Genomic DNA, 22381 nt, shown 5'->3' with positions numbered 1-22381 from the left:
TCCTGATGTAGTATTCCTGAGATGGATACTACTGATGCATCAGTGTCGAGAACGCTTATGCCCTTCTCTGTGGGCATGCCTAGCACTGTCGCCTCGCACAGTTCCCGCTTTATGTTCTCAAAGGCTGCTTGAGCTTTCTCGTTCCACTCGAACTTCTTTCATTTGTTGCGCATCAGTTGCTGCATGGGGTACACCTTGTCTGCATATCCTTTTATGAACTCACATTAGTAATTGGCAAATCCAAGGAAGCTCATGAGCTGTTTGTCCGTCCTGGGGGCCTCCCAGGTGAACACTGCCTCCACTGCTTCCGGGTCCGGCCGCAAGCTATGCCTGTCTACCATTCTCCCCTGGTACTTTATTGAGTCCTTAAGGATTTCACCTTTCGATGACTAGCATTTCAAGCCCGCTCTTTTCATACAATTGAAGACCTCATCCTGTCTTTCTATGTGGTCAGCTAAGGTGAGTGTTGCTATGACTACGTCGTCTACGTAGCACATCACAAGATTCCCGCACTTCATCGTCACTCTCGTCAAAGCATGAGCCATCAGCCTTTGAAAGGTCACAGTTGCGTTGCACAAGCCGAAGGGCATCCTCTTCCACTGGTACAAACCCAATTCACATGCGAATCCAGTTTCTCTCTGTCTTTCCTTCGTAGAGGGACCTGCCAGAAGGCAAAACCCAAGTCCAGTGTGGTGAAGAACTTTGCGTCGCCAAGTTTCGAGAGGCTCTCGTCTATCCGCGGTATCGGATAGGCATCTTTTGTTGTCACTGTGTTCAGGTAACGAAAGTCACAACAAAACCTAAGCTGCCCCTTTCTTTTTGGCCATGACTACCCCGCAAGCCCAATGCGATTTCGAGGGTTCTATCATGTCGTACTCGAGCAACATTTGTATATCGTTCGGCATGCTTCCGATATATGAGGCGTCATTTGTCTTGCGCCTTCCCTATGAGGAATGACGCCTTCCTCTAATTCGATTTTGTGTTCGACGAAGTTGCAACAATCAATATTCGCCTTTTGTTTTGAAAATACGTCCGCGTTCCCATTCAAAACCGTCCGCAATTATTCAAAATCACCCTCGCCTATTTTCCCTCTCAAGTGTTCTATCTCTGGCAAAACCGGTTTGTAGGATTCTAGTTTATATGACGAGGGGCTTTCCGGAAATTTCGAGCAGCTCGACAAGCCGTTTCAGGTTTCATTGAAAACTGTTTATTTAGAGATTTAATTTCATTAATTCTCTATATAATTATATCTTTATTGGAAAGATTAGGGCAGTCCTTCACGTCATGTCTCTTCAAGTTTTGTGTCTCCTCATAGTCGGTCCTCATAGGCAAAGCGTAACCAAATTTCTTTCCACGCTGGAAGGAAACCGTGGTGACCAGTGTGTTAAATAACACACTGACACACAGTCCGTTTCGTGTTTCCGAAAAGCTCCGGCCTAAAATCACTGAGCTTTGACTATTTGGGTTGGGTACTAAGCAAACCTGTTTACTATCACTTAACGAGTTTAAATTTTTCATCCTAAAAATAGGTACCACAGCATATCCTGGCTGTAATTTTACTTTTCTATCTAAAAAAATTGGCACGTTATTCTCATCCGTTATTATTCTATTAATCTGTCGCTTAACATACTTCCGGTCTGGGTTTCTAATCCTTATTAGGCAGTGTGTCGAGTCAATCATAACATTGAAATTCCTGGCAAAGTCACGGCCCAAGATGAAATGGTCGGAGTCGTCTAAGCTCTCTACTACCACGAAGCTCATCCAAAGATCCTGTCCTCCCATGTGAAGGACCGTCATTGGTGTTCTTCCGGCTACGTATAGGTTGCTCAAAGGTTGGCTGCCGCTAATCTGAGGTTCGTGGGAATTAAGTCTTCCCTCGTGAAGCCCATTCTTTCCCATGATTTTATTGGCATCACGCTTACTACTGCTCCTGTATCCAGAAGTCCTGTCACTCCGATTTTGTTCCCATTGGTGTCCAGCAGATGTGCAGTCACATCTGCTCGGTATTCTATGTGAAACGCGACTTGCTCCATCATGGCGTCGTGGCCTATCCTACGGACTCTAAGTTCTTCTTGACCCAAATAGATCTGCTCTATTTGGTCACTGTCTGTTGTTACGTAGGTCCTACTATAGATACTGATCCCATCCACGTTCAACATCATTTGATATGGTCCATTGACTTTCACGTAGCGCCCTTGAAGTTTCTTTATTCGAGGGCCATCCGTTGCTAACAGCGCTCGCACAGCCCTTGACTCAGTGTGTGGCTCTACCTGTCTCAGGTAATCTTCAAATGTATCCAAATGTATCAAAGTGAATTTTGATGGTTCATTCAGGTTTCTGATTACCTGATGCCCCGCTACCGAGATTATTGACTGTACCTTACTTCCATGTGGCACCATACCGAACGTCTGCTCGGAGATCACAAACAGTTTCTTGCTCAAACTGGTTGGTGCTTTCGTTTCCTCTGCATCCGTTCAGCTTCTACTGTGTTTTTTTGTTCTCTAGTTCGAGCTTAAGTTTTGTTCGATCTCCTTTGTCACCAACTCCTGCTGGATTCTGTATAAGGCATCTCTTGCTGCTGCCTTACAGTCGATTTTGAAATCGTCTGCCGCAGTCACCGGTTCCGATTCACGTTTTTCTTCGGTTACTGTTTATATTTTCTTTGTTGCCAGCTTTTGTGGTTTCTTTTCTGCGCGCCTCCGCTTCACTCAATAGGCGTGCCCTGCTGGCTTTCACCCCTGACAAAGCTGCCTCATGCCTAGGATGCTTTATGGCTGCCACTGCATCGCAGAATTGCGGACAATCCGATTTAAAATGACCCTCCAAGTTACAAAAGAAACACCTGGGGCCGAACTTTGCAATTACTCCCCTCATGAAATCTTCATGATCAACCTCTGACACATCTTCATCCTCGAGGCTAAAGTCTATCGCTTTCATGCCCTGTTTGTAAGTTGGGCATGCTGACACATGATGGTCCGTCGAACTGCAATTTGCACAAGAGGGTCTCTTGTCCATGTCGTCCCTTTGTACCAATTGTTTGTACCAATTGTTACCCTGGTTAGCTGTTCCACTGTTAAAATTGCCATAAATATTTTTGTAAAAGCCAGATCTCGATGGGGGCTTTAGTAAAAGATATTCTTTTCACTTGAGTCTCTACTCCTTTGGTGTTGGCGCATTGGTTGAAAGTGGTGTGTAATGTGTTGCTAACATTGTCCGAAAATCATCATTCTTCACACCATCGATGAATTTTGAGGCAACTGTCAGGTTCATCCTTCTGGTTGACTCATCTGGTTGGCTACGCCTTCTCAGCATCTGCAAATTGCCTAGAAATTTGTCTATCGTCTCATCTTCTCGTTGCCTCCGTTTCTCGAAGCGCATCATTGCTTGGTGTCCTTGTACTCCTGAGTCAAAACGATTTAACAAGTTTTCAAAGATTTTCTCAGCTGCGTCCCGCTAGTTTTGCTTTTTGGCCATCACGCTTTTTAAGGCTGTGCCTTCTAGATTGCTCTTCAAAATGCAGTTTCATGACTTCTATCCAGGTATCAATACAGCCGTCAGATTCGTCTTTGTAGCATCTTGGTTTCTTAAAAACCCTTCTGGACTTTTCACTACGTTCATTGGTCCTCGACAGCGTCGTAAGAAATGTTTCCAGGGACCTGTTCAGAGGTTCAAAGGCTGTGGCCATCGATGCAGCGTCTCTTGGATGCCCCGCCTGAGTATCTTCGCCCCCTGATAAGGGCTCCCGATTTTCCCTCCTGTCCGACTCGCTGGGATTATTTCTTCCTTGGCTCGCATGACTCCTGTTTCTGGAATCACATCTCCCAGTCGCATGTATATCTTGCGTTGGTCGTTCGTTAGAAGTCTGTATTTTGCCAATTGAACTTTCTCCGATGTTTGGGCCACTGGGTCTATTGTCCCCTGTGGTATAGCCTGATGAAATGCCCCTTCCTCTAGTGGGACCATATGTCGTTCTCCTATTCTGCTGCTCGTTGAAGTTCACCCTCGGCTCGCTACTAGGTTCTCCCGATTTCGATTCCCCATTTTTTGATCCAATCCTACTGCATAGTAGCCCATCCAACCTATCCATGATTACCTGAGTTCGCCTCTCCATCATCGCATCTTTCTTTCTGTCAAGAGTCCCAAGAGTCTGCTCTTGTTGAATTCTCAACTTCTCCATGTCGTTTCTTTATCGTAACTCTCTTTTCTCAGCCTCCTTAGTCAATCGCGACAAGTTCTTTGCTAAGTGTTCATCCGTTCTCTCCTTCAAGCGTTTTTCGCTTCTGCTAGCTTCTTGTCTGTTGCGGTTCTCTCTCGACGTGGACTGCCCTCTCTAGTTCACTCATTCTTAAGGACATCTGTTCGTTCTCTTTTCCTATGCTGCCCACTATAATGGTCAATGCTTATTCGATTGATGCTCCGTTGTCCACCAATAACGTCACAAGTGGTGGTGTCACCCTATCGGTTCCAGGTAGCTTGGTGCTGGTCGAGACTCGAGTCTTACTCATCAGCATCGACGTTTCTTCTTAATCCTGACCCTTCCGGATTGCTGAAATTGGGACCCTTCCGGATTGCTGAAATTGGGACCCTTCCGGATTGCTGAAATTGGGACCCTTCCGGATTGGTGAAAATGAGACCCTTCCGGATCGGTGACAATGGGACCCTTCCGGATTGCTGAAATTGGGACCCTTCCGGATTGCTGAAATTGGGACCCTTCCGGATTGCTGAAATTGGGACCCTTCCGGATTGGTGAAAATGGGACCCTTCCGGATAGGTGAAAATGGGACCCTTCCGGATTGGTGAAAATAGGACCTTTCCGGATTGGTGAAAATGGGACCTTTCCGGAATGGTGAAAATGAAAACCTTCAGGATTGGTTAAATTGGGACCCTTCCGGATTGCTGAAATTGGGACCCTTCCGGATTGGTGAAAATGGGACCCTTCCGGATTGGTGAAAATAGGACCTTTGCGGAATGGTGAAAATGGGACCCTTCCGGATAGGTGAAAATGGGACCCTTCCGGATTGGTGAAAATGGGACCCTTCCGGATTGGTGAAAATGGGATCCTTCCGGATTGGTGGAAATGGGACCCTTCCGGATTGAGACCCCTCCGGGTTCGTAAGAGTAGCTTTTCTTGGTCGATTGAAATTCACGCCCGAGATCCTTCCGGATACGGTCTCCGAGGCTATTATGCTGTATGAACTAACTAGGAAGGGAGTATTCCGTCCCTAGACCCTTCCGGATTGAAGTTAGTCCTCTTATTTGACAATTGTTTTTAACTATGAAGGGTCTTATAACTAGCCTAGTTTTGACTCGACTATCGTTTTCTGTATTTCTTAGCCCTCCCTTTTTGTTGAGAACAGCGTAAAATTACCTTATTCAACCTTTTCTACCCTTTGGTAGGGGTATAAGGTCTTTCCAAAATTTTTTTTACAAAACGTGAAGGGTGTACCTTCACAAATTGGTGTTTTTGCTGAAAACAATCTTAAAAATTTTTTATGCTTACTTTTCAAGAAAACAAAAAATTCTTTGAGTAAATTCACTTAATTTCTGATCTAATGGTTTTAAAATCAACTGCATCTCTCCAGTGGTTTCAAAGTTATTAACCTAAACGGCTTTTTCCTAAAGTGCAAAAATTTTCCAACTTATAGGTTCCGCCTGACTTTTTTCCGCCTAAAATTTGTTGATCTGTGCTCAGAAGGCCTATACTGTTCTAGTTCAATGCAAAAAACCCGGTCTAAAACGTTCCAGCCGAAAAATTTTTCCAAAAACCCATGCTTTTTGGAACCTTCCGGATTAATGAATCCACTAAATAAAACACGTTAAGTTCAATTTCACTAGAACCCGGAAGATTATTGGCAAGCGGGGCTTTAAACCTGTCAATTCACTAGTGGGTGTTGTCCGAACAACAATTTTTTTGGACCTAACGCAAAAATTTCGAAAAATTTTCTGATTTTGTAGCGTTTTGCTTTTTCAAAAATCACGTAATCTTGGTTCTCGGTATCCGATTAGTTCCAACCACGTCTGAACTAAATTTACCGGGTTCTACTAATTATAATAGTGCAGTTACTAATACTAATCATTTTATACCCTCCGGTTTTGTTCAATATCCGAATTAATGTGCTTAGCTCGGAAATTTGCAAGCCGGTGGAGGGTCACTTCAGTGCAGTCACTGTCGAGCCCCCCACAGATTGATATCATAATTTCTCTACCAAAAGGGTTACTTATTTACGATAGCCAACAGTCGGTTGTTGTTGTCCTTGAGCCCCTTCCTGTTACTCCTTGCACTGCTTGTCGGATCAGTCTACTGCTCTAATCCCGAGAACCTTCCGGATTGAAGGCAAATTAGCAATTAGTGCTTTAATACTCAATTAACCCTACAGTACAAGCACCAGAAACGGGCCATAATTTTGATCGTAACGATCCTGACTGATATAAATGCCTATAACAACCATATATCTGACAACAACAAACGGGAGGGTCGGATCACATCTCGTCTGGGGGGATGATTTCTACTGATTTCATACTGTTTTTAACTGTTTTTAGTTTTTTTTAGTTTATTTTATATGTGTTTTGTTTTTTCTTAGGTACTATACTACTTTTTATTTGGTTAAACATACTCCCCAGACAGTCCCCTTCAATTCCCCCATTGAACGCATAACCATTGAAGTGGTGATCCAGTTTTATACAATCAACTTACAAATCGCATCAAAAAATTGAAACGTATCTACTCCACTTCAACTCACCGCGTGTCATAAATGGCATCGTACTACATTTCAATGCCTTCTAACATTTTCACAAAATTTGCATTATGAGGAGTGTCCTATATAAAGTTTCTTTGTTGACTACTTACATTATTTCTCCGTAAAATTTCTTCTCGCTCTTGCTGATTAAAAAAAGTTGGGACGTGGCACGGCCACGCACCCATTAAAATTATTTTAGTGTCCGTCGCCAAATATAATCATTGATTTATGTCGTTGCCCTCAATAATAAAATTAAAAAACTCTGTGGCTTGGAAAGGTAATGAGGTACTCACCCTCTTTGAGCAAGCGTACCCAAACCCTACCAGGTCGCCACAAAGTGAAAATGTGTCCTACACAGGTTAAAAACTTCAGTCACGTTTAAATAGGTAAATATAACCACCTATGTCCTATTTAAAAATAATCATCGAACTAAATTTTTCTATTATTATTCAACAATTGCAACAATTCTTAGCAGTTTCAAACAATAACAAGGTCTGTTTTAATCAAACCTCAGCAAAACAAAAAGTTTAAAAGTTTCAATAATCAATCTTGGTTGATTTGCTCAAGTTTTAACGCACTAAAATAGTTAAGTTTTCGTTTCTCTCCAATCTTCCTTCACGTCTCTTCCTCAATCCTCACTCCATCGCATCTTGTTGCTGGTCTCCCATCTCACTGTCTTCCAGGACTTTCTGTTGCATGTCCAGAGAGTTACGGGCCGTGCCCCAGCTTTCTTGCTCCAGCAACCTCTGTTTGCAGCAGGGTAGTAGATCCACGTTCAATGTCTGCTCCCTATTTCTGCTGAAAAAGTTTTGTGCAGACACAGGCTGACGTTTCGCTCTAGGTCAGCTTATAAGACCTCTTTCATCTCTCGTTCGGTGGTTCAAGACATCCCAGCTACTCTCTTCACCGCGGTAGTCACAGCGTTCTTATGCGTCAGGAATACTCTCTTATAATCTCCCGGTCCTATATGCAGCTGGAAAGATCGATACGGAACCAAAGCATCAATATTTGTCTTGCTCATATCCTTTCTATCTCCTTCGGTATCCTCAGAACTTTGCAGGGCGGCTTGAACAGATCCAGTCTCTTACTTACTGATGCTCGCTCTGCTCAATTGCCCCGAAATTGCCACGGCCATCTCCTGTTCAGTCGTCCCTGCATTGGCTTCCAGCAACCTTACTGCTAGCATGGCGCTGACTACCAGTATCGTCACGGTCTGGGCTTGATCAGGCAATCCCATGGAGAACAACTCCTCAGCATCCCAAACCGGTACTAGCATTTCTCTCTTGGGGTACCAAAACGTCTACGCCAGGCAGTGACATGGGTACTCCCCATGAGTATGCAGGATATTTCTCCAAGTTCGATGACCCGATGCCACCAGCGGGGAATCAATTTCCATCATCGTCGATGGGTCTCATCTTTTTCATCTATCGTGGGAAAATCGCTTGACATCATACCTCTCGCCTTCTTCTTCTGGAATTCACCGATTTTTTTCGGCCAACTTCCTTCGCCCAACTGGTTTCCTTCGCCCAACTTCACGAAGTCTTCTCCCACTATATCTTCCAGCTCGTCGCTAGACCTCTCCGGGAATGCCCCGAGGATCTTCCTCACCAACTCATGGGATTTCTCCGACATTCTCGACAGTCGCACGCACTTAGGCACGGAAAAAAGCTGATCGATCAGTCTGTGGTGCGTTCCGGCATCTACAACCACCAGGTGGGTCGGGTTTTTACTGTTGCAGTATAAGGCCTCGCTTCCTCGTTGAAGAATGAATTATAAGCCATCCCCGGGACACCCGACATGTATTGGAAGGTTTTCCATTTCCCTAACGTCGCATGCTCTTTCAGAATCCGAATTCCCTCTAACAACTCTCTCGTAACTGTCAATTTTTTGTTGGAACATCTCCTGGCTTCTTCCAATCTCCGGTAGCTATCCATGTCGTTCAGTTCTTTCGTCGGGATCTGCAGTGGCATGTCTTGATAGAGTTCCAACAAGGCTCTCAAAAAGATTTCTTTACGCTTCGCTGCCTTTACATATTCTTCTAGCACCGCAGTGGGGATACAATTCACCACGATCTTCACAAAGCGAAGTGCATCCTTCCGTTTTGCCCACGCTATCGCAGAATCGTCCCCGGCGATCAACATTTTCAAAATCCCTATCAACTCTAACTGTTGTTCTCAAGCCTTTGTCTCAATGGTAGCTTCGTACTCCCTTTTCCTTATCCCAATAAGGCACCCTGCAAGTCTCACTTGCAATTCAGTCCTAACACAGGGATTTGCGAAGTACACCATCACAAATGAGGGAGTACGCATGGTTTCATCAAAATATTTCTGCAGGGCCGCCTTCCAAGAAATGTTGTTCAGAAGCTCTAAAACATTCTCATTCGCTTCTGATGACATCACGGTGCCATATTCTTTCCTCCTCAGGTTTGAGCCCGTCATTATTTCTTTTAAGTACTCCTGCATGGCTTGTTTATCATGCCAGGCCATCAGTTGCCCTCTTGCGGAATTTCTCGCCTTCACGATTTCCATATAGGCACCAGCCGGATTGCCCATTTGAACTAATTCGGGCACCGTAATCCGACTTTACTCGAACATATCGAGCTGCCCTTCCAACTTCGTCCAAGTTTTGTAGTCGTCCATTCCGCCGGACCACACTGGCTGATAAATTCTATTTCCCATCTGGTGTCAGCCAGGGTTCTCTAGTTTTTCTTGGCCTTTGAAGCCGAAGAGGTTAAAATAGCCAGCAGCAACGGTGGTACTTGATTCTCTTTCTCCCTGCCGCCGTGTGCGACACCATCCCCTTGCCCCGCTTCGCTTGGGCGGTACACCTTCGCCAGCGACATCACCACTGTTGCGCATTTTGACTTCACAACTTCGGGGATGGTCACTTTATCGCTCAGCTTTCTCACCATAGAAATATACTTCCTCAGCCCTTTCTCGGCTCTTCTAACGGGTTGATCTCGCATAATCGGACTCTCCTCAGCGCTTTTCTCCGTGACTGACTCGGTCAGACCGCCAGGTTCAGTGGACTCCATCATCTTCTCTATCACTTCTCGCATGATGGGCTGGTTCAATCCCACTCTCATCACGGACTGAGTGCCATATTTCCGGATTCACGTACTATCCATGAAGGCTACACGCGTCCAAGCCTCACCGGTTTTCCTCTCCAGCTCGCTCTGATACCGCTCCCAATCTTCTTCTCGCAATGTGCCCAGGAACGCCACTCGCATCGACTCATCAATCCTCCGCCTTCAAGGGGATTCACTGAGCAGCTTGGTTTCAACCAGGGGCATAGACTACGCGGGAGACAAACTAGCTGGGGGCTCCTTGGTGGGAGACATAAATGATTACCATATCATCAGCACTAGCGTTTCATTCGCCACACCGCCTTCCGCTTCATTGAAGTCGTTTTCTAGCAGATCCTTCTCCAGGGAACCCCAAGACACACTCGCTCATTCTGTGGCTTTTCCCTTCCATGGGATCATATTCCCCTTGATTTTCTTTATTCGCGTCTCCTTCCTTTCTTCCATCATCTGGCTTTGGTCGCGGCCCAGAGGGGCCTTGGCGCGTGTCAACTCCTGCATCCGGCCGAGCCGGTATTGTCAGGTCACCTGCCGGGTAAAACATCTGGTCATTTATGACAAAATGCACGGGTTCCTCACCATGTGGTGTCACTTCCTCTATCGTCAGATAGATGTCTTCTCTGGTCTCCTTTCGCACTTTCATCATCACCACAGTCTCTCTGTTAGGCCATTTCAGCCTAGACTTATCGTCGGCGGCGGCAGTGTACACGTCATTACAGTGGCCTGCAGAGTCCTATGGTTTCCTTGATGCTATGGCCTTGATCTTCTTTCTAGGCCGGGATATTTGGCCTTCTTTCTAGGCTGCGTCTGTCGTACCCTACAAAAAGTTCCACAACTGACACAAGGTTAACATACATAAGGCCTTCTTTCTAGGCTGCGTCTGTCGTACCCTACAAAAAGTTCCACAACTGACACAAGGTTAACATACATAACTGAGTATCTGCACGCCTCCACTTGCACGTCTGGGAACACGTGAGCCTCTGTAGGCCCATACACTACCGTCACAATTTCCCTTAATCGAAAAATCAGAGCTAGCAGATCGATCCGCATCATCAGGGCCAAGTCGGTCAACATGGGCATTCCCCCACACTTCTTCACTTCACTCTCGTTGAAGACTGACTTATCTTCTTCGGCCAAACTTTTGTTTTGCTGTAGTAAGTACTGAAGGAGCAAAGTCCTCCAGTCCTTTAATTTTCGATAGGATGCTGTCTCCAACTGGGCATCAAACTCTCTACTCGGTCCCTGCAGCTGTTCGGTGTATCGTAGCAACACGAACAAATACCCCAGACGACCATAGGTCATCACAACCAGTGTTAGTAGACCATCCAGTCGGAGATCAGCCAGTTCCTCCGTGAAAAGCACTATGGGTGCCTTAACAAAGCTTTCGTGTCCGAAAGCTACGTATAAGGCGAGCACAAAGCCAATGGACAATTTCCTGATATCCCTCACGAAGTTGGCTATCAGGTTTCTCGATGCCCTAGGGTTGCAACTGCTGACAAATGCGGGTGACCACCCCACGCCAATTCCCGCAAGAGTGGCACCAGACCTTTCATATTCGGACCTCATAGCCAGCACGTCCGCTTGGAACCGGTCCAAGGACATCGTTTTGATTTCTTGCATCATTTGCAATATCGTCGCTCGTGCCTGCTCTCTCACGTCTAATATCCTTTGCAGGTTTTGGTGAATTTCTCTCACCACTGCTGGCGCATTATCAAAGGCATCCTGCCCCAACACACACAGCCGAGGAGTCAGGTACAACCAGGGGTTGGTGTGAGGCTTGGTCCTCAAGGCCATGGCCTTAAGGTCTTCTTCTGCTGAGAGGGCGTTCCTCCTCGCAAAAATTCCTCTTTCGTCCCTCACATAGTCCGTCTGTCGAAACCACAGATTGTTTGCTAATCGCTGCAATAGCTGGTGTTCATCACCCACTCCTGGCCTCCTTTTCAACAACCAACCAAAGTTGGAAAGTTCCAGGCCCAGCCCCTCATCCAAAACGACACGCGTCGTGCTATGATCTTTAAATCCTTGGACCGCGTTCGAGATGTCTGACCATATCGTAGGGAGTTCTGATTGGTAGGGGTAGTAACAGCTGGGAACAACTTGTCGGTTTGGTGCAGGTATCATTGCATCAAATCGTCCTTCCGCCAACAAGACGACCATAGCATACACAAACTGCAGGGGTTCGGGCAGCAGGGCGTAGCCGGGAGACTGCACAAAAATCAACACAAAGATCCGCCGAATCGATCTCTCTGCCTCCAGCATGGCTGAGAGCAGCGTCATGATCGCTTCTCCCACAGCCTCCGAGCTTGGGGTTGACCCGTCGGTAAGAGCAGTTAAGAGTCCCCTACTCTGCAAGTGGTCAATTGATCCGGCTTTTATCACCACCTCTGAATCCAGGTTCACTACTCTCTGCACACTTATTGCCATCCCCACCGCTTGACCCAAACCTAAGTTAGGACCTGTGAGGAAAATCATATCCGGCCAAAAGAGCGAGCGGGGCGTATACAGGTAGTTGGAGCTAGCCACTATCAAGATTTTCCCCGGCTTCATTTCCTGAGGGTCATAGACTGCGAACAGGCTGTCTCCTTTTGGTGACTCCAGGTGCGCGTATCTTCTTTCATCGCCTTCGACTGTGGTAATTCTAGGGTAATCTCTCGAATACTAGCCTGCGTTTTGCCCCGGGAGTTTAGCGAACTGTTTACCCTGTTATCTTGTGGTGCCTGCTGTTGGGTCTGTTCTCCACTAGAAATTTCCCTTTACGGTTTGGTCGAGCTCTTTCTCTGACTTGATGACAGACGGCGGTCAATAACATCGTATTGAGTGGTTCCATGGTATTATCCCTCTCTGGGCAAACCCTCCAGATCCGCCAGTCGCAGGGTAGTGGTGGAACTAAATTGCTCCTCTTCGCGTCTCCATGACATGTCAGCAACTCCATGTCCAGCTTGATTGCCATATCTGCTTTGTATCGACCCAAGTGCTGGGATCTTCTCTGTTCCATAGCAAATCACTGACCCTTCTCGTATCAATCAACGCTGCAGGATCTGTTTGCGAGGTCCTTCGAGCCGGCGACGTCCTTGTATGTTGGGCTGTGGTGTTCGCAGTTGCTTGGAGAGCCACTTGCCGTGGTCCACCCCTCGTTCCAACTCGATTCTCCAAGGATCGGCCTCGGAGAGCTACCTCGTGCCACTGGGTCCATCTCTTCTATCCTCGTTTGAAACGCGTCGTTTATTCATTGTATTCTAGGTTGGGTATTGAAGCGTGTACCATCTCTCATCAAGGCACTGTGGTTCACCATTCTCAGTGCACTTTCGACATCCATCAACCGGAGTTCATTGGGATTTTCTGTAGTCAGGTTCCTGGTCATCACATTTCACTGGGTTAAGTTCCCATTCATGATGTCGGCCACTGGTGACCCGTCGTCTGGATTAAGAGGGATGGTACACACATCACAATAATCAGCCTATACTTCTCTTTCAACTCGTTGAGGAGACATATCAGCAATGATTCCCATTTTACTTCGGGGCTGACAGGGTTCTTCGAAACGTCGTTTGTCCCTATCATCACGGTTAACGTGTCCACCCTATCCTCGTTCTGGATCGCAGCCGAATTCCAGGTCATACCATTCGGGCAGGCTCTGGGGTGTTCTGCAGCGACTTGCACGAAGGCTCAATCTTGTGATGAGGTCCTTTCGAATGTCGATTACCCGCGACCTCACCTTGGCTCCACTCGGTACCGGTCGGCTCTGTGGGATTTGTTGTCGTTTCTCTCCTGATGGGTGACTGGCCTGCACGCTGAGAAGCAACGATCCTACCCAAGCTTCTGTCCCTCGCTCGGTGTATTTCTTGTATCGCAGCTTTGGCCGCCTGCTCGAGCTTCTCCTGAAACTGAGGTGCCAAGTAACTGTCTGAGGGTTCAGGTATCGTAGTCCTCGCGTTTGAAGGCGAACTCACTCATTGCGGGGCCTTCACCTCACTCGGCCTGTAAAACTCCTGAGTCTTGGCATTGGCTGTCGTCTCGGGGCTCATCATTGCCAGGGCGTCCGGCTACAACTTGCTGACTCTCGCATTATAGAGCTCCTTCAAGTGTTTTCTCTCCTCTTCCTTGAAGAGGATCTGCAGCTCGTCGTATTTTTTCTTCCAATTATCACGGTCTCTCGCCTTTTCTTGAAACTCGTTCAACTTCGCGCACAACTGCTCTCAGTCTTTTTCCTTCTTCTTGAGAGTTTCACAGGTCTCCGCCGTTTGTATCTCGATTTCGTTCATTTTCACTTTTTTCAGCGGAGGAGCAGCTGTTGGGGAGTCTGTTGAATGTGATGGGCCCATCCCGTCACGCGATCGCTTGGATCCAATGAGAGGCTGCGTAGGCCGAACAGGTAGGGGCGTCTCCCCTAAACGGTGGTCCCTTTGCTCGCCCAGTCCTCACCAGACATTTCCCCTCTTCGCCATCTCATGAGTCTGTTACGGCTTGTCTCGGCAGTTCCGGACTCGCTGAAAGCTAGAACAAGTACTAATTCCGTGGGGTGATCCCCACGACCTTTTGTTCGCAACGAATTAAGGAGTGCGACGGTGAGCATCGCCAGCTCCGGGTCTTCCAATCCAAAGTTGCAATCAATCAACCGCTGATACACCTCGTCTAGAGTCGTTCCTAGGCTCGCTGAGAATCCATCAAGTCAATTGTATCACTCATTCTTCTCCGTATAGATCTCGCGTTTTTTCATTCTTCGATTTCAGTTCAAATTCAATAAACAAGTGCACAATCAATCACGATCTAAGAGACAAGTAACGACTTAGATTGATCATTACGAGCTGTTTCATCTCCAAGACAAAACATCGTTCACATCTTTTAAAAACTGTCAATTGAAACTCTCTTTTGTTCTTAATTTAAAAGCTAGCACCACCGGTGGATCGTCCACCTGCGATCTTGTCGAAGTAACAAAATTGAGCGCTGTCACCTTTCGTGCCTGAAGGGATCACAAAAACATCACAAAAAACATAACCCAACGATAACATAAGATACGAATATCACACATCAACACTATCAAATAAGAATCTAATACCTAATAACTAACCTTAACTTAATCCTAATGCCTAAAAAGTAAACCTAAAAAAGACTACTTAGCACTGAACGTGGCTCTAGCATATGCTCAACTATTGTTTTATATGTAAGTAGACATCCATACCCGTTTCTGAAAATATTAAATGTACGAGGGCATATAGCTCTCTCGGATGCAGTTTTCCCCTAGTGGGATCATAGACTGGTAAAGAGAGAGGTCACTCCTCTCTCAACCAGGACATCCCTAAGTCGAGTTATGGCCATCACCAAGCTCTCAGGATTTACGTGTTGTCTATCAGTGGCCTTAGTAACCAGGATATTTCCCTGGTATCTGTGATGCAATAGGGAGCAGCGCTATCATTCCTACAACACCAGGCCTCTGTTTCCATAAAAACTCGATATTCTTGTGCTCGCTCTCACAGTCAGCTGTTAGTGCTATTTTAAAACTTACATCCACGGTTATCGCTATGGCGCACGTACGTTTTGTGAGTCTGGTACGTTCTATGGTGAAGGGAATGTCAGACTGTACGCCCTCATCAACTTCAGTTTGCTCTGGGCAGTCCCAGTCTTCTTCGGCATATGGAAGGGTCTCGTAGTCAACCTCCACTCGCTCGGATAACTCCAGATCCAGTGGCAGATCACTATCATCTACCACCTCATTCCCGTCGTTTTTCGTCGCTCGTGCCTCTCTCATTCTCCTCGCAGGCAGGGTCCACTATCAAATAGTCTCCCTCTTGCATGTCCGCTGGGATGCACCAGTCCTCTGATGAGGCGTTGTGCGGTTTGATGTTTTCGTAATGAGCTGCCGTCCGGTGCTCAACCAATAAAAACGACCTCCTTGATGCACTTCAGTTATTTGAGATGGACCACGCCTTTTTTCAGCAAATTTTTGGTTCCCTTTAGTGGAACTACCTCCTGGACATAGTTTCCGACTGAGTAGGTTTTTGCATCCTCAGTCCTCTTATCGAATCTCCTTTTGTGTCCCATTTGAGCCTGTCGTGTGTTCCTCCGGCATAGATCATTGAGTTCCTGCTGCCTCCTGACCACAACACGCACGAATGTTTGCGGTGCTGTTTTCTTTCATTCATACTCAGGGTAGAAGAATGTTAGTGATGCTGTTATAAGCGCCCATTACTTGCGGCAAGTGCCTATCAGTCGTCCATGTGTCGTGAGCAATAAACCTTCAACATGGACACTAATGTGCAATTCTGTCTACCGACTAGGCCATTCGTTTGCGGATGATAAGTGGTCGAGTGGGCCTGTGCCACCTGCGACCTCTTCATTAACTCCTTTGTGAGATCACCCACTAATGCTTTGCCATTGTCTGATTGAAATAAGATTGGGCAGCCGTGTCTCGCTCTCCATACATTTATCAAGTGGTTTCACGTTTCCTCCGCTGATGCTGCCATGTAGGGAGCTGCTTCCGCGTATTTTGTGAAAATATCAATCATTACCAGCACTTGATTATAGCCCGTGGCCGTCATGCAAATTTTCTGACGATCAATTTGCACCACCTCGTCGAATCCTGGTGAATCTATTGACTGAAGAGGAAACCTCAGCTTCCTGGGGTTCTTCGCCTGCTGACATGATAAGCATGCAGAGATTCACTTCTCACAGGCCTTATTGAAGCCAGACCATTCAAATCGCTTCTGTATCCGGTTATACACTTTGTCCACGCCTTGATGGCCCATCTGAACATGTGAACGAAAGAGCAATTCAGTTTGATACAAATGTGGTAGCATTATCAAATTGTATTTGTAAAGGACTTTTCACCTTCCTTGCGTTCGCAGGCCACGATCTCGTCCTTATTCAAATATAACAAATCCTTTCTCTTCAAGTAAACCTGTTTAAAGATCTTATAGCTGTCCTCCTCTAGATGTCAGGTGCTCCATTCTCGATCCATCTCTTTAGATTTCTCGTCATCCTATCACTTCGCTGAGCTCTCAAGAGATCCGACAGTCGGTACTTGGCTTTCAGATATGTCTTTATCACTTTTAGTTGTCCTCCTACTTATTTCCGGGGCATGGGATTCATCCATCAACTTGACACACCATATCTTCTTTAAAGTTGTTGCCTCTTGCACTGATGGTTCCAGGTTGGTACGGACAACCGTAGCATGCGGAAGTAACCTATTCGGACGCTTCGACGCTGCTATCAACTCGAGTACATCTGCGGCATTATCGACTACGGTGCCCTCCTTGTCGGAGGTATATATGTCCCTGTCTGGGTCCTGATGCATTTTTATATCCATAACCATCTTTAATTTCTGCCTGGTTAGCTTGCTTCTCTTCTAATTGCTCATAAAATTCTGTCTTTTTGCTGAGGCTGTCGGCATTCTGGTGCTTGTCACGGGTTCGATGCTCTATGATCATGTGATAGCCGTCCAGCCGCACAATACAGCGACCAATATAGCTTTCGTTCATCGAATAAGTCTTTAGCCAGACAAGAGCACGATTGTCTACACGCAAATTAAAGGGAGGACTCCCTAAGTAGGCTCTGTATTTCTCAACGAAAGTGATTACCGCGAACCTTTCCGCTTTTGGTGCACCGTACTTCATTTCATTGTCGCTCAGGACTTTACTTCCGTAAGCTTTTGGTCTGAGAACAGTCCTCTCATTTCACTTTTGTTCCCAGTAAAGTATGCCCGATATCGCAACTACTGATGCGTGTGTATCTAATACAAACATCTCCTTTTCTGTCGGCATGCCGAGGACCGGAGCCTCGGAAAGTTTGCGCTTGATGTTCTCAAAGGAGACTTGAGCGTCGTCAGTCCAGTTGAACTTCTTACCCTTGTTTCTCATCAATTGTTGCATAGGGTATATCTTGTCAGCATACTTTTTGATAGACTCTCGGTAGTAATTAGCGAATCCTTGAAAGCTCATCAATTGCATGTCAGTCTTCGGTGCCTTCCAGGTCAGTACCGCGTCAACCGCTTCTTGATCTGGTTTGACCCCTTGTTTGTTAACAAGACAACCCAAAAACTTGATTGAGTCTCTGAGGGTTTCGCACTTGAAGGGTTTACATTTCAGGGTTGTCTATTTCATGCAAGTAAAGACTTCGTCTAATCTCTCTTTGTGGTGCATCTAGGGTTGGTGTTGCGATCACCACATCGTCAACGTAACACATAATGAGGTTCCCATATTTCCTAGTCACATTTGTCACATTCGTGAGTGCCTGGGCCATTAATCGCTGGAGTGTAGCTGTCGCGTTGCATAGTCCAAACGGCATCACTTTTCAGAACGCAGATCCCAAATCCAATTTGGAGAGCCTCTCATCGATACGTGGAATCGGGTATGCCTCCTTTATCGTTACTGCGTTCAACGAAAATCACAACAGAATCTAAGTTGCCCCCTTTTTTTTCTTACCCATGACTACGCCACAAGCCCACGGAGACTTCGACGGCTCGATCATGTCATATTCCATTAACATTTCGATTTCTTTTCTGCAGGCTTTTGAGTTGTGTGTGGTCATTCTCTTAGCTCCCTCCCTATGAGATACCGAGCCCTCTTCTATTTCAGTCTCATGTTCTACAAAATTGCAGCAACCTATATCAGCCTTGTGCTTCGAAAAATCGTCTGCTTTCCAATTCAATACCGCTCTGAGCGAGTCCAGCTCCTTATCTGATACTTTACCCTTTAGTTGCTCTGTCTCAGGTAAGACTGGCTTGTTTCGAGCAACTAGACAGCCCATCGTCTGTCTCTGATTTCATTGAAAACAAAAAATTGAAAGAATTCATTTCATTTATCCTCTTTATTTTGCGTTCTTGGTTGGCTTGTTTGAAAGTTTTATGTGCTTATTGTTTTTTGCTTGCTAGATAATGAGTAATTTTGTTGCTTCATTTAAATGCCTGTGACAATTATTTGCCATCTTTTTAAAGTCAAAATGTCCTTAGGGTATGTTTCCATGTTTAGCTATATCGTATACACTAATGACTAAAGAGAAAAGGGCAGCATAAAGTAGTGTAGTACAAAAAATATACATCCAGTCACCTTTCAAGTAACCATTCAACCAGTCATCTATCCATCAAGCAACTTTACAACCAGTCAACCAAACATCGCGTCACCTGACGAGCCTATTTTTTATCCATTGATCCGTCCAACCATTCATACATCAGCAATCGATGTACTCACCGTCCATCCTTTCAGCCACCCAAACATCTTTTCATCAATCCATTCACAAAGCTATCTATCCAATCAGTCATTCATCCAAATTGCATTAATCTTTCCATCCATCTGAGTAACCAGCCAGCCACCCATCTATTCACTCAACCAAAAAGTTTTTGTCTAATCAACCATCCATCCATGCAATCAGCCATCCATCCATCTAACCTGTTACTCCCGGCTATCCGTTCACCAAATTAGACGTCCAGCCATCAGTCACTTTCTCGTTCACCAAGCTATCCATCCATTCAGACACCTATAAGTCCACTCGCCAATCCATCCAGCTAACGATTTAGCCATTTAGCCACGCACGGTTCAACCCTGCCAACCATCCATCCTACCATCCATCCTCCAAGCCAAATATCCATTCAGTCATTTATCAAGCTTTTCAGCCAAGCATTAATCGATCCTGCCATCCATCCATCTAGCTTTGCATCATCTAACCGACCATTGTCTATCCGGCAAGTTATCCGTCCAAACATCCTTTTGATCTTTTTTTTATCAGTCTTCGACCAGCCCAGAATTTCAGCCATCCATCCAACCATCGATTCATTCATTTATCTAGCCAACCCTCGCTCCATCAAACAATCGATGCATCATGCCATCCATCCATTCATCAAGCCATCCATCCATCCAACATAAGGCCATCCATCCATCATAAAACCATTCATCCATCAAGCCAAAGTTAATTCATCAGTTTTCCATGGGTAAATGAAGCCATTATCCATCTAACCAACCAGCGATCCATCAGTCTGATCGATTGTGCCTTCCGGCTATCTAGCCAGCCATCTATTCATATAACCGTCATTTCAAGTGTTCATACTTTCAGCTATCCATTCATCCAATCAGGTTTTTTCCAACCAGCCACTCATCAAACCGTCCATTCGAACAGGCTTCTATCCGTTGATAGATCTAGCTATCCCTCCGTACATCTTTCCAACCAACCAACCATTCTAAGGTTCAACTTTTATTCTATTGAAATAAAGGGTCACTACACATAGATATGGCTATTTATAAACAAAATCGGCCTAGAATTTTTTCTAAAGTACCTATCATTACTTAGGTTCTTCGGATTCAGGTACTTTAGGGGAATTGAGTTTTTTTTTGCTGCTATGAACAGTAACACTTTCACCAGCTAATCGATCAATGGGATTGTGTTTTTAGAAATTTGAAAATGTATGTGTGTAGATCTTTTTATAGGTACGTCAGAAAGTTTGCAAGAAAGTATCTATATGATTATCTAGGTAAGGCAGTAAATGACTGAGCAGTTAACTAAGTAGGTATAGGTATACAGATTTAAGTGAAGTTAAGTTAAGTTAGGTAGAAAAAACAAAGAGAAATAATTTAAAGTAAAATTAGGTAAGTAAGTAGGAGTATGTGAATATTGTGAAAAGGCAAAGAAACAAAACTTAAGTACATCCAGTCAAGCACAGACGTTAGGAAAAAAAATAACTAAGACTTTAATTGAAAAAAAATTAATGAAATGTGTAAGGTTAAGTAAGTTAAGTAAACTAAACTAAAATAAAGTGAAACAAAGTGAAGTAAGATAAAGAGCAGATAAAAAAAATAAAATTAAGTTAAAGTAAAGTGAGTCAGTTTGTTGTGAGTTTAGGCAAAAACAGTTAAAGAAAATTAGGTAAAGTAAGCTTAAGACTAAGTAAAATAAAGCAAAGCAAAGTAACGTAAAGGAAGAAATAAAAGTATTTTTAGGTAAGTATAAGACTAACACTTAAGTAAAGGTAGTAAGCTGAAGCGAAGTAAAGAAAAGAAGTTCAGTAAAATAGCCTAAATTTAATTAGGTTTATGTAAAGTGAAGTGAGACTGGAAAGTAAGTAAGTAACTAGGCAGAAAGTAAATAAGTAAGTTTGTAAAAAAAAGAAAGTAAGTAAATAAGTAAGTAAGTGAGTAAGTAAGTAAGTGAGTAAGCACATAAGTAACTGAATAAGTAAACAAAGTAGTAATCAAGTAAGTCAGTAGTATGTAAGTGAGTAAGTAAAAAGTAAGTAAGTAAATAAGTAAGTAAATAAGTAAGTAAAAAAGTAAGTTAGTAGGTAAGTAAGTATATAAGTAAGTAAGTGAGTAAACAAAAATAATGGAAAGTAAGGTAAAGTTAAGTAAACTGAGATGATGTGCTGGTAAAGTCAAGCAAAGTTAAAATAAAACAAAGTAAAATAAAGAAAACTAAATTACAAAAGAAAGAAACTAACATAAAAAAGTAAAATGGACATAATTGTATGAATAAATATTAGAAAAGTGTGAGTAAGTATGGGAGTAAGTAAGGAAGTCAGTAAGCAAGCAAGTGAATCAGTCAGTAAAAAGTAAGATGGTAAGCGAAAAAGCAAGAAGGTAAAAGTTAATAAGAAAAGAGGTGGGTAAGTAGATTTGTAAGTAGGTAAGTCAGTAAGTAATTAATTAAGAAAGCAAGTAAAAAAAGTAAGTAAGTAAGTAATAAGGTAAGTAAAAAGTATTTCAGTAAGTAAGTTAGTAAGTAAATGAGAAAGAAGTAAGTAAGTAAGTAAGTAAGTAAGTAAGAAAGTAAGTAAGTAAGTAGGTCAGTAAGTAAGTAAGTAAGTAGGTAAGTAAGTTAGTAAGTAAGTAAGTAAGTAGGTAAGTAAGTGAGTAAGTAAGTAAGTAAGTGAGTAGGTGAGTTGGTAAGGTAAAAGAAAGTAAGATGAAGTAAGGCAAAACAAAGTAAAATAAAGAGAGAACGCAAAAGGCAGTGAAAACATCAGAGTAAACTTGATTAGGAGGTGATGAGTAAAGTTGAATCATGTAAAAAGAAATAAGCGAATTAAGTAAAAGAAGTGATGTTCGGCAAAGTAAAGTGATGTATGCTTGGTGTTTTGTCTGTCTGTATGTATCCAAGTATGTGTGTATGTTTATATGCAACTATGCAAAATGTATTTATGTTAATACGTAGGTAAAAAGTGCGTTGGTAATTTAGTTTTTAGGTTTTAAGTAAGTATGAAATTAGGTATATTTAAGTAAAGTAATGTAAAGTAAAGTTAATAAAATTAAATAAATTAAAGCATGACAGTAATCAAGTAAAAGGGAAAAAAGGCAAAGTGAAAAGAAGTTGAATCAGAAGTAAATAAAAGTAAAACCTCAAAGTTAGGTAGAGTAAGCAAGCTAAATGAGGAAGTAGTTGAACAAAAAAAGAATAAGTAAAGGATAAGTATGCTAGAGAATAAATAATTATTTAGATCATTTGATAAATGATGAATAGGCAAACCAGAAAGTCAGCAAATTTTATTTGAATTACTGAATGGCTCAATTAAATGCTATCCAAACCGTGAAACCGTTCTCAAAGCCATTAATTAAAAAGAGACTGCTGAAAAGTTTTCAAAATTTCA

General features: G+C 44.0%; 1 protein-coding gene across 1 annotated transcript; it reads right to left on the bottom strand.

The window, feature by feature from the left end:
* Nucleotides 1-17486: 17486 nt before the first annotated feature.
* On the bottom strand, nucleotides 17487-18558 carry LOC134856447 (uncharacterized). Its single transcript, XM_063872727.1, has 2 exons — nucleotides 18234-18558; nucleotides 17487-17809 (listed from the first exon to the last, which is right to left on the bottom strand). The coding sequence occupies exons 1-2, from the start codon at nucleotides 18556-18558 to the stop codon at nucleotides 17487-17489; spliced, it is 648 nt and encodes a 215-aa protein (XP_063728797.1).
* Nucleotides 18559-22381: the final 3823 nt, after the last annotated feature.

The sequence above is a fragment of the Symsagittifera roscoffensis genome, unplaced genomic scaffold (assembly GCF_963678635.1).
Source record: "Symsagittifera roscoffensis unplaced genomic scaffold, txSymRosc1.1 SCAFFOLD_116, whole genome shotgun sequence".
Lineage (NCBI taxonomy): Eukaryota > Metazoa > Xenacoelomorpha > Acoela > Convolutidae > Symsagittifera > Symsagittifera roscoffensis.
The sequence above is the reverse complement of the archived record's forward strand: the minus strand, read 5'-3'. Positions and strand labels throughout refer to the sequence as shown.

Excerpts from the sequence above, each read along its gene's own strand:
- LOC134856447 (XM_063872727.1), bottom strand. The coding sequence starts at position 18,558 with ATGGGCTGTCTAGTTGCTCGAAACAAGCCAGTCTTACCTGAGACAGAG. Across the intron at positions 17,810-18,233 it reads GGCTTGTGGCGTAGTCATGG|ATCAAGAAGCGGTTGACGCG; the intron begins GTAAGAAAAAAA and ends GGGTCAAACCAG.